Source organism: Drosophila ficusphila, unplaced genomic scaffold, assembly GCF_018152265.1.
Source record: "Drosophila ficusphila isolate 14025-0441.05 unplaced genomic scaffold, ASM1815226v1 contig_198, whole genome shotgun sequence".
Lineage (NCBI taxonomy): Eukaryota > Metazoa > Arthropoda > Insecta > Diptera > Drosophilidae > Drosophila > Drosophila ficusphila.
In genome coordinates this window covers 4,585,992-4,600,234 of record NW_025064092.1, presented here as the reverse complement: position 1 = coordinate 4,600,234, position 14,243 = coordinate 4,585,992, and the positions used below count along the sequence as shown (strand labels likewise).

Genomic DNA, 14,243 nt, shown 5'->3' with positions numbered 1-14,243 from the left:
ATAAAAACTTTTGAAACGCATTCTAATAAAAAAAAGATGGCTTGAAATTATTCGATTTGACACCACTGATGCCAGTGGACAGTATTTTTCTTTCTGTTGGTATATTTTTGTAGAAACTGCAAGCGGTTACACTGGTGGCACAGACTGATATCGGAAGTCGAGTCTCCTCTTCCTCTTCGATAAACCCAATATTTTGCAATATAAAAATTAGTTTTAAAACTAACGCAGTGGGAACTTTCTAATCAAAGTGCAGAGTGTTTGTGTTTAAACGGTGCAAAAACGCAACGCGTTCGCGTATGAATATCGTCCGCTTTTTTTGTTCTCGGTCGCTCCCTCCGCTGATGTTGTTGTTGTTGTTATTTTCCGTTCTGTGTATCTGCTCACCAATAGCAACGGCCAACTGATGAGTCTCAATTGTTTTCATTAACACAACGAGAGTCGCCCCACCCCGCCGTCCCATCCCCCCCTAAGCACGGCCTGCCAGCCCAGTTTCCATTTAGACCGCCTGACCCGCCCATACCCCCACCCCCTCCTTTGCACAACCCACCCCCCACCCCCTCAGCAATGGCCAGCAACAGTTTTGGGGGCGTGGCAGGTGTGAACGTCGATCTGTGGCGCGAATGTGTCGCTTGGCTAACCAGGTGCAAGGTCATCCCGCCCGATCACAAGGCCGCCCAGCCGGACGCCGAAATCCGCATCCTGGCGATGACACTGCGCGACGGAGTGCTCCTCTGCAACCTGGTCATCCATCTGGACCCAAGCAGCATGGATCCGCGCGAATTCAATCGCAAGCCGCAAATGGCACAGGTAATCATGTCATCATGTGTTTTCATAAAAGCTTATTTTGCAACCAACGATTAACTTTAATAGTTTATTGATTATAATTATTAATTGTAAAATATTTTGCTCTTGTTTGTATTTTTGCTTAGAATTATTTTGAGGCTACAAAAAAGAAGTTATATAATATTACATGTTTTAACAACTCAAAAGAAATTGATTCTAAACAGAAGATCTTTTATTATAATACCAATAGATCCTTTAAATTTATTTTATTCTTAGAATTAATTTTATTTTTCGTTTTAAGCTATATTTGATAAATTTAATACATTTTACAACCTCAACCTGCCAATTTGAATAACAGCGGTTTAAGAAAGTCCAACAATAAGTCCCTTTTTTTAATTCTACACTGCCTAACTATAAGTTTTCACTATTTCTTATATATTTAGAGAAATTTATTTTAAGATAGTTATTTAATATAATTTGAACTGACTAGAGCCATTGATAATAACCGGAAATAAACCTTAAATGCAATTACAGTTCCTGTGCAGCAAGAACATCAAGCTGTTCCTGGATGTGTGCCACAACAATTTCGGCATTCGGGATGGCGACCTGTTTGAGCCGGCGATGCTGTACGACCTGACCAACTTCCACCGCGTCCTTATCACGCTCTCCAAGCTCTCACAATGCCGCAAGGTTCAGCAGATGCATCCGGATCTTATGTGAGTAAAATATCTTTATCGCAAGCTGCGACTTTCAAGTTGGAAACAAATCAAGTCAAACAAGTGGGGCTCTGGATACAAATTCGTTTATTTAGATCCCTTATCATGTATCGGATTTATGTTGAAAAGATGCTGAAATCAGGAGGATTAGATAAGGCATAAAATAAGAATTATGCAATGTTACAGACTAAATGCACATCTATTTATATAATGTCTGTTCATTGGTTCATTCGGAATTTGATAGAGTTCATGCGAGTTAGAGCAACTGGTGGCTAAAGATAAATGTATTTGTGTCAGATTGTTTCGACAGGAAACTCAAATAATGGGGGTTGAATCAGATATGGATATCAATGTATTTATTACTATTCAATGCTAAAAGAAAAGTGTTAAATTATTTCACTCAAAAACTATAAAGGAATTTGTTGCCTTGTTATATTTGATCTACAAATGATTAAATTTAACTTTGAATTCCATAGTTAAATCGCCATCGCAATGAAAATAGCAAGGAGAATGCCCAAAAATAATATTGATTTAGGTGCATTTTGAAATACCTCCATTAAATTTTGCAATTCGTTAGCTTGCAGTAATCAAATTAATCATTAGCTCTTGTCTGATTTCATTGGACCAAATCGGAATTTTTACAATGATGTATAATGTTGTTTAGACACGTTTAAACATTGCTAGAGAGGAATGGGGATTGAGCTATTTTAATTGAATCTTTTGTTTTGGCTTTGTAAAGCAATAATGAATATAGTCTGGCTTATTTTGTTTATATCATTATGAAGTTTGATTTTTGATATCAATTGATGAAACTTATTATTTTTTATCCATTACAGTGGCTTTAACCTGCAGCTGTCGCCCAGCGAGCGTTCCCATTCGAACGAGAACATCTACAAGGACCTGCATTCCACGTGAGTAACCATTTGTGGGCGGGATCTTGATTTGATTTTCCCCTTGGCCATGGTGCTCGTTCCTCCGCTTGATCCGCCGGCCATGAGCAGGCTGATGTGCCTGCATTTCCTGCCCCCCAGCCTTGCAAACAAAACCCCGCAACCGCCGCCGCCTCCGTCCCCCTAAATCCAAGCCAATGCGACTCGAATCCGAACCGATCTCATTATGCGCTCACATGTTTCCCGGACCCGAAGTCTGTAAGCCCAAGTCTGGTGGCTTATCGAGCACACAGGAGGAATGCCATTGTCTGGCATTTGTAACTTAAATATTGACCACCATCTCAGTCAGTTGTGCTTTGCCTGTGGTCACGATCCCATGAAAATATGTTCCAAATAATGGTTATTCAATATGTAACACTCCTTTTGGTGTCTTTACTTAATTAATTAAACCCTGATATTTTTCCCTTGATATCGCTTAATCATTATCCATTATTTTGTGCGCCAAACGAGGAAGTCGCCCCAAGCAATCCCATTTTCCAGCGCTCTCTATCTAACACACACTCTCTTTCTCTCTCTCTCTCTCTCTCTATCTGTCTCTATCTCTGTCTAACACACTAACTTTGTCTGAATGAATTTGAAATGGTGTGTGTTTTGAATGTGTGTGTGTGTGTTGCATTGTTGGTGGAATGTGGGGGAATCCCCCAGCGAGATGAACATGCGAAAGACGAGCAGCATGGACGCCTCCGTCTCCGCCTCCTCGTCGGCGGAATACTACGATAGAACCTCGCAGAGCGGCTCGCTGGACGAGAATAGCGACATAACCATCGAGAACGGAACGGAGGACATCGACGACTACATCGAGGACTCGCTATCCAACATGTGCGACTCCACCATCGAGAATGATGGCGATGATGCGGGCGTGGAGACACCACTGCTTTCCGGGCAGGATAGCAGCTTGCGTGCGCTCTCCTTTGATCTCAGCCTGGATGTGGTTGGTCCAACGGCCGATTCCGCCTCCAATGCGGTCACACCCACTCCGGAATCGTTTGCACGAGCGGGATGTGAAGCTCCATTGGCTAGCGAGGCCAGCATTTCTAGTAGTGCGCCCCCAGAACCACCGATGGGTCGACTGGTGTCCACGTCCTCGTCCTCCTCTCTGCTTCTGGTCAGCGAGAGCCAGCACTTGCAGCGCGCAGCCGCCGCTGTCTACAACTACCGATCGTCGATGGCGTCCACGGAGCACGAGTACGCCTACATCTACAGCGAGGACGACGAGAAGGTCTACGAGGACCTGTGCTACGTCACCTTCCAGGCGAAGGCCAAACCCGAGGTGTGCTGTCCATCATATTAACTGTCTATGTGTCCGGCGGGTTGGGCGACATCGACCAGGATAACCCGATCCGAAAAGCTAAAGCAAACGCATTTCCATACTGAATTGTTTAAAATTCTTGCTTTTCCAAGTTTTTCCTTTGAAATGTACATATAAAAACTATTCTGTGTGGAAATTGTCAGTTTATTTGCGTTTACTTGTCAAGTTGGATATATCCAAAGTTGAAATCTTAGGGACTGAAGGTAATCTGTAAGTTAGATGCCTTATATTCGTTGCCTTATATTCGTTGCATATTCCATGTAACAACACTCTTTGTTTTTTTACTTTTTGAATGCCTAGAGTGTTTAGTTTTCTTCTCTCTGAAATTAAGAATAAGAAATAACTTTGTCTTTATAAGAAGTTAATGTAGCTAACAGATTACCTTCTGCTCCTGGGATTTGGTCGATGAAGTCTAGCCACCCCTGTGTATTGTCATGTGTAAAAGCCTCTTCTCCCTTCCCCTCCATCTTCTTCCTTCCAACCATCCATCCATTTATCCAGGCATCCAACCAACCATCCGTCGATTGCTTGATCCCCTAGAGATTCCTTGTCCTTGTAGGGTTTAAAAAAACCACCCAGCACCACCGAACACAGAACCACAACCACTGCTTGTCTTGCCTGCGCTTGAGCTTAGTTACTGTACGTCCCAACCACTCTCAACGCACCACTAACACGGCTTACTAACCAATGACCACCGACCCGGACGCGCACCACCAATGACCCGCAACCCCGAGATCAGAGACACCATACTTATCGCTATCTACCAGCGAGCACTTTCTCCTCGTTCTTTGGCTGGCAATCTGTAGAAGGCAGGCCAGATCCATATCCGGTGGGTTATCGGCCTCCACTTGACACCGATCGAAGGCCGGTCCAAACATAGCCACCGGAAGTACTTGCCCAAGCACACTATCTCACTATCTCACTGTTCTTTATGCGACTACTGTGTATTATTTTGCGTTGAGTTGCGAATGTAGTTCGAGGGTACACTCATCGGATCGAATAGAATCATTGGTAGGCGGGTGGGAAAACCCAGACCCATATCGATCCATAACGAAGAGCTTTTGCCTGTCAAACTGGGGATGTGATGCGATACGGCCGATGAAAAGCCGGATTCCATTTAACAACATGTCCCACTCACTATCTTTTCTGTTCCGATGGCAATCGTTATGGTTTGGCTAATGACATTGGGACTCCACTCCTACTGGGTTATCCAGATTATTATGGGATTTGTTTTTGTCTGTTGTCGATATCTGATTATAGTTGTTTTGTTTTATTTAAGTATTTAATGGCGAAGGAGAGATCTGAAGTTCGTATAGGAATCTATCCAAAGCAAGTGTTTAAGTTAAAGAGCAGTCCAACTGTAGAATGATTTTCTAGCGCAGAAAACATAAAAAACTAGCATGATCCAAGAAACAATGAAGTAATTCAAATATCATAGGTAATTTAAATATTATTATAGTGGCCGAAAACTATATCTTACTTATCCAAATCAATTGGGTTTACTCTCCTGCCCATTAAATCTCCAAGTTAGTTACTTTCCATACGTTTTGTATTTGGTTTGCTTTCTGTTTATCTAGTGTTTACATTCATTCATTTGATTAATGTATTCAGTTTGCGTTATCACTTAACGTGTCTATCTATGCATGTATATATATCGAAGCGCTAGCGATCCGCGCGCATTCGGGATTTCTGCTAGCGCCTTTTTAGAAATACATATGAGATGGGATTTGAACGCCCACACGATACCATTGTGGAGCCACAGCTAGGAACTAACACGAATCCTGAAGCAAACAGTCGACCGAAGCACCGAGCACCGAGCACCTTGTCAAAGAGCTCGCTTAGATTCTCAGTGACATGGCATCCGCATCGACTCCCAGTTCCTGCTTCGTTATTGCTTGCTCCTCGTCGTCCTCCGCTTCGCTATCGTCACTGCTACTTTGTGCCGGCGAGTTCAGGGCCACGTCGCTGCCGAGTGCCAAAAGCGGCTGGACATCCATGTGCGGGGCAAACTGCTTTAGAAGCGTGCCAACCACGGTGCACAGACTCATCAGCCGCTTCTCCATTCGCTGCTCGTAGCGACGACGGTGTCTGCAAGAGAGATTTTTGAGTTAATTTGGCGGTTAATTGAGTTTATCGTAGAATCAATTACTCACCTGTAATACTTATCCTTCTCACTGAGCACCTTGCGGTGTCGCTTCCTTGCTATTTTGGCCACCGGTTCGCTTGGCTGTTCCGGCTGTTCGGACTTCACAACCGTCGTCGTTGTTGTTGTGGGCGATGTCGAGTCGTCGAAGTCATTGTATCGACTGTTAGACAGCGATACCTCTCCGCCGACCATCACTGGTCCCCACTCCATCTCGTGGTATGTGCACACCTCCTCACCAGGTTCGCCTCCACCGCCGACCGAATCCTTGCGCATCGCAGCCTCGGCCAGCAGTCGGTCCAGCTCCTCGTTGTTGCTGTGGACGGGGTCCTCCTTGTTGCTGCTGTTTCCTTGGCAGGGCGACGCATTCTCCTCCATTTCCTCGGCTTCACCGCCGGTGTTTTCATTTGGCGGCGAACGCTCCCCGAAGTTGTGGTCATTCATTACGCCAAGCATCAGCGGTGAAAGCTGCGCCTCGTCGCAGGAATAGACACTGGCGATGGCCAGATTGTTGTTGGGCGGCTCCACATTCGGCTCCTTGAGCGCGTACGAGTGCAGGTCGGCGGTCTTTTGGTTCATGTAGGCGTGGATCGGTCCGAAGAACTCCCACTCCTTGTTCAGCTCCTCGATGCTCTGCCTGTTGAGCAGGGTGCCCACCGAGTTGGCCTTGTGGATGCGGTAGCGCTGCACCATGGAGAACCATTGCTTGCGCAGCGCTATCTCGCTGAAGTCCCCGATCTTGGCCATGTCCTTGAATTTCCTGTGCGGGTAGAAGAGGTGGGAATTTAGTCACTGATTGCTAAACTTTGGGTCATCAAATACTGGAAGAAACCGCTTATCTAAAAGGAATTGGAATGATTATCCTGAACATTAGATCAGATAAATTTTTAGGATGTCTTAAGAATGTCATTTAAGAATGATGCACAAATTTCTATATTATGTGTTTGTAATTATTGTTGTTGATTGAACAATATATTTTTTGTAGTTAAAAAATAGGCTTAAAATGAAAGGACTTAAATCTTTTATCCTATCAGAGGAATTTATATTCCACATCTTCAGCAAAAAACTAATGATCACATTTTGAAGCACATATTTGTGCTGATTCAAATATTTTTGATAAGCACGAGCTTCAAAAAGATGTCAAATACATTGGGTAAAACCCAATTTGGAACGTTGTTGGCATGTCTAATCAAGGTTTTCTGATTCTGGTTCCTTTGTTGGTGCTTTAAGGCATGAGTTATACAAATAATTCCCACGATTTGTGATTAACTCGGAGAAGTTTTGAATCCAGTTTTGGAATTCATTTTCCTCGTGGTTAACCAAGAAACTCACTTCCATGGCTCCGCGTGTTTCGGTGAATATCGCGAGAACAGCTCATCCGCCGCAATCCGTTGGGCGACCAATTCCCGTTTCTCCTCCGCGGACCCTTTAAACGCATTTACCGAAAATAAATAGGGGAAATTGTAAATTATTGGCCACCAGGAACACGTGTTGTTGTTGCTTACATTTTTTGGAGCCGCACTTGGCGTACGTGTGGTGGTCCATAATCCCCGGAATGGAGGAGCAGGTTGCCGCCACTAGATGATTTTTTGCTGTGCGAAGCGAGCGTGATTCCAATTTGTTTGGGGATAAAAAAGAAACGAAGTCCAGAAAACTTCTCGTTTTTTTATTCTCTGCTACAGATGTTCTGGCTGGCAGCGCAACCCTGGTTGCACCGCCAGCGTTGCCACTCCGCTCAGATGAGACTGCTCAGCAAGCTGTTAACTAACAGTGGCCACAATCGATTATCGTGTTGTCGGACTATCGGATTCGAATATCTGCGCTTTTTTAAACAGATAACAGAAAATTAATTGTTTACTCCATTATGAATATAATTGAAATGGTTTTGAAATGAAGATCTCGTATCTTCATTAACAGGAGAACAGCTTAAATACAATATCAGGATTATAAAAGAATAAGCAACTTAATTTTGAAACGCGACATTAAAACCCGACTAGTTAATTTTTAAAATATTTTTAAAGACAATTTCGAGTTGTTATGCCCCTTAAATTTGTTTAATTTGTTGTATTACTTCTATGATTTGCGAAACCCCCCTGAAGTTTTCCCAAGTTTTTTATGATTTGTTATTATTTCCTTTCCTTTTCGTTTAGTACCACCGACAATATTGCATGCAATGGAACCGGTTATGACCACACCAACACAAAAGAAGAGGAGGTGTACCAAGATCTGTGCGCCCTGCACAGGACGAGTAGAAGCCAGGTAGAGAATTGCGACGCCAGTCGGTGCATGAGACACTTCGGTGGCCCGTCCACTCGGCTCATGACCTCACTAATCCCCGGATATCCGGCTTTCCATGCTCTCTCTCTCTCTCCCGTGTAGACCGCCTCGACGACGAGCTTCGAGCAGCGCGACTATGTCATCCGTGAGCTAATCGACACAGAATCGAAATATTTGGATGTGCTAAACGCACTGAAGACCAAGTTCATGGCTCCGCTGGAACGCCATCTCAATCCGGACGAACTGCGTATCATATTCCCGCGCATCAAAGTGAGTTCTCTTTAAACATTGCTATTTCTGATTATATAAATTAACTTGGCAAATCTTTGTTTGCAGGATCTGGCCGAGATCCACACAAAGTTCCTGGATAAACTAAGGGAATCGGTAGCGCCCAATGCCAAAATAAAGATGGCCCAGGTGTTCCTCGAAAACCGTGAGCCATTCCTCATCTACGGCGAATACTGCTCCAACCTTTTGGGCGCCATCGATTATTTGTCGGATGTGTGCAAGAAGAACCAGATCATCGATCAACTGGTGCAGAAATGCGAGCGCGATTACAACGTGGGCAAGCTGCAGCTGCGCGACATCCTTTCCGTGCCGATGCAGCGCATCCTCAAGTACCACCTGCTGCTGGACAAGCTGGTGAAGGAGACGTCGATGCAGCACGAGGACTACCGGTCGCTGGAGCGCGCCAAGGAGGCCATGATCGATGTGTCGCAGTACATCAACGAGGTGAAGCGCGACTCCGACCATTTGGTGATCATCCAGAAGGTGAAGGACAGCATCTTCGATCTTCACCTGATGCAGAATGGCAACGGTGGCGATCTGCTACAGTACGGACGCCTGCTTCTGGATGGGGAACTGCACATCAAGGCGCACGAGGATCAGAAGACCAAGCTGCGCTACGCCTTCGTCTTCGACAAGATCCTAATCATGGTGAAGGCGCTGCACATTAAGACCGGTGACATGCAGTACAACTACCGCGACTCGCACAACCTCGCCGACTATCGCGTGGAGCAGAGCCATTCGCGACGCACCCTTGGCAGGGACACACGCTTCAAATACCAGCTCCTGCTGGCCCGCAAGTCCGGAAAGACCGCCTTCACCCTGTACCTCAAATCGGAGCATGAGCGGGACAAGTGGCGCAAGGCTCTTACGGAGGCAATGTGAGTATTAGATGTACAATTGTTTAATATTCAACTTATATTATCTTTCGTCTTTAGGGAAAGCCTCGATCCGCCTGGCTGCCGAAGTACGGACCACAAAATGGAAATCTACACCTTCGATGCGCCCACAACGTGCCGCCACTGCTCCAAGTTCCTCAAGGGTCGCATCCACCAGGGCTATCGGTGCAAGGTGTGCCAGATTAGCGTGCACAAGGGCTGCATCTCGTCGACGGGTCGCTGCAAACAGAATCCGGTTAGTGCGCCTCCGCCCGTCTGCGATCGCCAGTTGTCCGAATTCAATTGGTTTGCGGGCAACATGGACCGGGAAACGGCGGCCCATCGGCTGGAGAATCGACGCATCGGCACCTATCTGCTGCGAGTGCGTCCACAGGGTCCATCGACGGCCCACGAGACGATGTATGCCCTCAGCCTGAAGTACGTACTCTAGTAGGTTACCAATCTAGATTCGTTTCTAAAAAGTAATCTTTGTGTTTTCAGGACGGACGATCATGTGATCAAGCACATGAAAATCAATCAGGAAAACTCCGGCGACTCCATGCTCTACTGCCTTTCCTCGCGAAGGCATTTTAAGACCATCGTCGAGCTGGTTTCCTATTATGAACGCAACGATCTGGGGGAGAACTTTGCGGGGTAAGTGCAAATCGGGAGATTATGTATTTATATTAATATTTTCTTGAATGATTTTTAATTGTTCTCAGCTCTCAGAAATTGTGCAAACTTTTCCTTAAAGTAAATGAGTGTTTGTTATACTTTAAAACATATAATATTTATATTTTTTAATCGATCAATTATTGGGATGACATAACATAAGTTTGCTCAAATCTTTAGCTTTTATAGCATTGCAGTGGACTAGAATCTTATTGCATTAATTGATCCTCCCACTTTCAGACTCAACCAGTCCCTGCAGTGGCCCTTCAAGGAGGTGATCGCCACCGCTCTGTACGATTATGAGCCGAAGGCTGGCAGCAATCAGCTGCAGCTGCGCACCGACTGCCAGGTGCTGGTCATTGGCAAGGATGGCGACAGCAAGGGCTGGTGGCGCGGCAAGATTGGCGATACGGTTAGCTAAGATCACCTTCACCCAAAAGGCAATTGCTTAACTAATCATACAAATCCATTGCAGGTTGGCTACTTCCCCAAGGAGTACGTGCAGGAGCAAAAATTGGCCAGCGAAGAGCTTTGATATTACAATTACGAGGTTTACTTTGCACCCAAGGCCATTACGCCCACGACGGCAGCCATTGTTGAATCACCAGGAGCCGGAGCAGCAGCTGCAGCTGGAGTTGGAGTTGAAATTGGAACAGGAACTGGAGGAGCTGTGACCGCAACTGGGGCCATTCAAGAAGCCCCCATCGAGGAGGGCGTGGCCAGCCTGAATAGCAACAGCCACAGCTACAACAACTGCGGCCAGATCATACCCTAGTTAAATATATATATATTTAATGATACAAATTGTTTTTATTTAATTTGATTAAGCACCTTTTTTGTTTGTAATTTTATCATTTATGCGTCTGCTCGAAACATTTGTGCCAATCACTGGAAAATTACATTTACAAAATCATCCACCAATGTTCGTTTAAAAATGTTTACTTTTAATGTTTCAATTGTTTTAAATTATATATTGCAAAAATATATATATATATGTATATGTTTACAGTTTTAAGAAAGTTTAGTATCCTAAGATTTATTTGTGCGTGTGTTAGTGTTGTTTTTTTCCCCCCCGATTTCTAAATCTTTTTTTTTTTGTTTATTGAACGTAATCGTCCCACGTCGAGTGAGGGTTGTGCGAATGAAAAAATGGGGAGAAAAATATGAGTGCCCTGTGCGGCATTTCTATACAAACGAAGCTTTAAAAATTTATATTCGTATTATTGTACTGCTAGATATTTAATCCTAGTTGAAACGAAAATGTTAACAAAACGAAAGCAACGCAGCCACAAAATGTTCGAACAGATATAAGATTACTACGATGATGTAACGACGATGGGAAAGAAAAAGCTTTAGTAATAACGATAGCCGTCATATTTACAAGATGATCAACATTTTAGGCCAGCCAATTTATAGATATCTATACCTAAATATAATGTACCTATTTATATAGCCAACGAATAACCTGCGAATTAATTGTGAATCCGATCAATCGAAAACTCAACGAAGTTTTTAAAGCAAATATCTGGAGTTTAATTTCGCAAATATCAGTCATGCTTCCATCTTCACTTGGCGATTTCATATGAAATCAGACTTTCAAATACATCAAATTAGTTAATTACTTTTTACAATTCAAGAATCGAGTCAGTCAAAAACCAGCACCAGCCAAATCGGTTTATAACTAATTAAGTACCAAGTTGTGTAAACTTTTATGGAACTAAATTTGTTTATAAAGGCAAAAAAAAACTAATAATCGTTAATATTCAATGGGTATTATCACTAAAATTAATCATAAATTAAATCGCAAGAAAGAGGAACTGGGAGTACGTCTGTATGAAAGTGGAAACCTTAAAAAAAATTAGATTTATTAAAATCTATCAGAAATTACGTTTTTCGCGCACAAGAAAAAGCAATTCAGATCACAATATTACATGGCAAAATTATTTAATGTCAATTTTTTAGCACAAAGCACCGCAGCAACAATAGAAAAATGGAAAATATAAATTTTCTAGACTAAAATGTCGGTTTCAGACCCTTTATGTGTTTAAGGTTGATTTCATGTTAAAATTTATGTGATCCTAACTAATCGAAACGTTAAAAAATTCCGAATGCTGCATTTATCACATTACTTTTCTATATCTCTCAACTTTTCAACTGCTCTCTAGCTGTCCCTTTCCAAATGACAAATTAAAAATCTTTTTATGGCAGCTAAAAAATTAAAGTTAAGTCAATGTTCGGAATGTTCTTTGAGTGAGTATGTTTAATTGCAAATTGTCGCAGTTCTTTGATAATGTAAACAAAATGTTTGTGGTTTTATAATTAAATAAAACGACTAGGAAATCGCTGAAACCCGAAATCGCACTAATAAACGACTTTTGTGAAAGTTTTGTTGTTCAATTGAAATCAATTCAAAGAGTCTCATTTATCCACGCTTATAAGATTTTATGGAGATGGAAAATATTATTGTCACGTTGGAACAATTTCAATTTGCATTGCCTTATTGTTTTGTAATTTATTTATTACACAATGTTTATTTATAAATTTGTTGTTAACTTTAGAAGGTATATATTTTCATAGACCACTATTATAATTTACTTTCCACATAACAATTTTGCTTGATTGATTTGTGTTTGATATTTTGAATGGAATAACATAATTTATTTTTGGTTTCTTCAATGAATTGTATGTTCTTCATACCTTTAAATTCTCCAGGAAGTGGGATTTTTAAATATAACAAAATTTCATCATTAATTTCTGAGTAAAATTACAAGCAAATTCAATGTTTGTTCTTATTTATTGTTTTTTTTTTTTTGTTAAATGGTAGCAAATTGGATAATATAGAACTTCACAGGATTTCTCCATATTATGGGTTCTCGGGTAATTTTAAATACATTTTATTCTAGTTTTGATTTCCAATCTCATTTTCGAAGTTTTATCTTGAAGGATTTTTTTTATTACATTTTTCTTGATTCCTTTTTTAATTTCCTAATCTTTGCTAGCTGATTAGCCCACAAGTATGCAACGTGTTCTTAAAAAAATGTTTTATTGTAACAAAAAATTGTGTAATAATTAATCTAAGCTACTGAGTGGGGTATACAATGAGTTAGACGATAAAAAAAAACAAGAGAAGCATCACTGAACTTGGACAGGACCGCGTCTGCGGGTGATCTTCACCAGCCGCCGGCGACGTTGGCGGGGCATCGGAAGATCCGTTGACCCAACTGCAAGCGGCTCCTCCTTCTGATCCATTCCTTGGGCATAGCTGTAGCTGATGGTGCGCTTGTAGATGCGCTGCTCCTGCTCCGACTGCTGGGATTGCTGGGAACGCGGCTTCCGTTTGTGAGGCGACGAAGTGGAGATGGAGGAGGAGGCCTTCTTCTTTCTGGTCTTGGCCTTCCTCGATTTGATATCGTAGCAACGATCGATCTTCTGTCCCTTGCTGTCCTTGCACTCGTAACAGACGCTGTTCTCCTTCTGGCGACGGACGCACAGGCTGCTGGGTGCCACCGACTCCTCTGGACTTGCCGCCTTCTTGGCGGGATCTTCGCGGTAGCGCTTGTACTGGGTGCCACTGCCAAAGGCATACTGCTCCGGCTGATCGTCGTGTGAGTAGCTGCACGTTTCCGACACCTCGTTGTTCTTTAGCTGGCGACAGATCTCGCACAGCTGGCCATCCTTTCGCTTCACGCGACGACAGTGCTGATCCTTGACATTGGTGGCCTCCGCCTGGGTCTCCTCCTCCAGATCGTCGTGGTCGTCATCGGTGTCGGCAGCCCGATCGAAGTATTCCTTGACGAACTGCTCGTAGTTGCGCTCGTAATCCTCGCCGGAAAATCCCTCGTGGCTGGTCTCTGCACTCAGGCTGTCCACTTCGTCGTCTGCCGCTGCCGCAGATGCATCTACATCCACCTCCACATCCTCGTCCACCTTGGCCTGAGCTTCGTTGGCCGCCAAGACGGGCTCCATTATCTCCGGCAGCTTGGCCGCCTTCGAGGGATCCACATCGGTGACGGTTAGCGCATCCAGACGCTGGAGCAGCTTGCCGGGGGCAAAGGCCTCCCAGTAGTTGACACTGCGATCGTAACCGTCTGCAAGGGAGACGGCCAGACCGATTAGCAGCAGCTCCGGCAGCAGCATCGCACTGATAGCTGCGTCTCCAGTCGCCGGCCGTTGCTTTTATGGACCGTCGTGGAGACTCCGCAGAGGCGTGACCAATGTAGCGTATCCAAA

General features: G+C 43.6%; 3 protein-coding genes across 3 annotated transcripts; 1 reads left to right on the top strand and 2 right to left on the bottom strand.

The window, feature by feature from the left end:
- The first annotated feature begins 68 nt into the window (after positions 1-68).
- On the top strand, positions 69-12,420 carry LOC108094245 (protein vav). The gene is made up of 11 exons (XM_043207376.1): positions 69-95; positions 391-807; positions 1,318-1,499; positions 2,336-2,410; positions 3,095-3,719; positions 8,281-8,448; positions 8,515-9,344; positions 9,402-9,779; positions 9,843-9,995; positions 10,254-10,425; positions 10,489-12,420. Exons 1-11 carry the CDS (start codon positions 69-71, stop codon positions 10,546-10,548), a joined length of 3,087 nt encoding a protein of 1,028 aa, XP_043063311.1. The 3' UTR covers positions 10,549-12,420.
- On the bottom strand, positions 5,290-7,643 carry LOC108094317. The gene is made up of 4 exons (XM_017194860.1): positions 7,407-7,643; positions 7,234-7,327; positions 5,912-6,661; positions 5,290-5,846 (listed from the first exon to the last, which is right to left on the bottom strand). Exons 1-4 carry the CDS (start codon positions 7,444-7,446, stop codon positions 5,597-5,599), a joined length of 1,134 nt encoding a protein of 377 aa, XP_017050349.1. The 5' UTR covers positions 7,447-7,643; the 3' UTR covers positions 5,290-5,596.
- LOC108094325 lies at positions 11,941-14,181 on the bottom strand. The gene has a single exon (XM_017194873.2). It carries the CDS (start codon positions 14,148-14,150, stop codon positions 13,146-13,148), a length of 1,005 nt encoding a protein of 334 aa, XP_017050362.1. The 5' UTR covers positions 14,151-14,181; the 3' UTR covers positions 11,941-13,145.
- Positions 14,182-14,243: the final 62 nt, after the last annotated feature.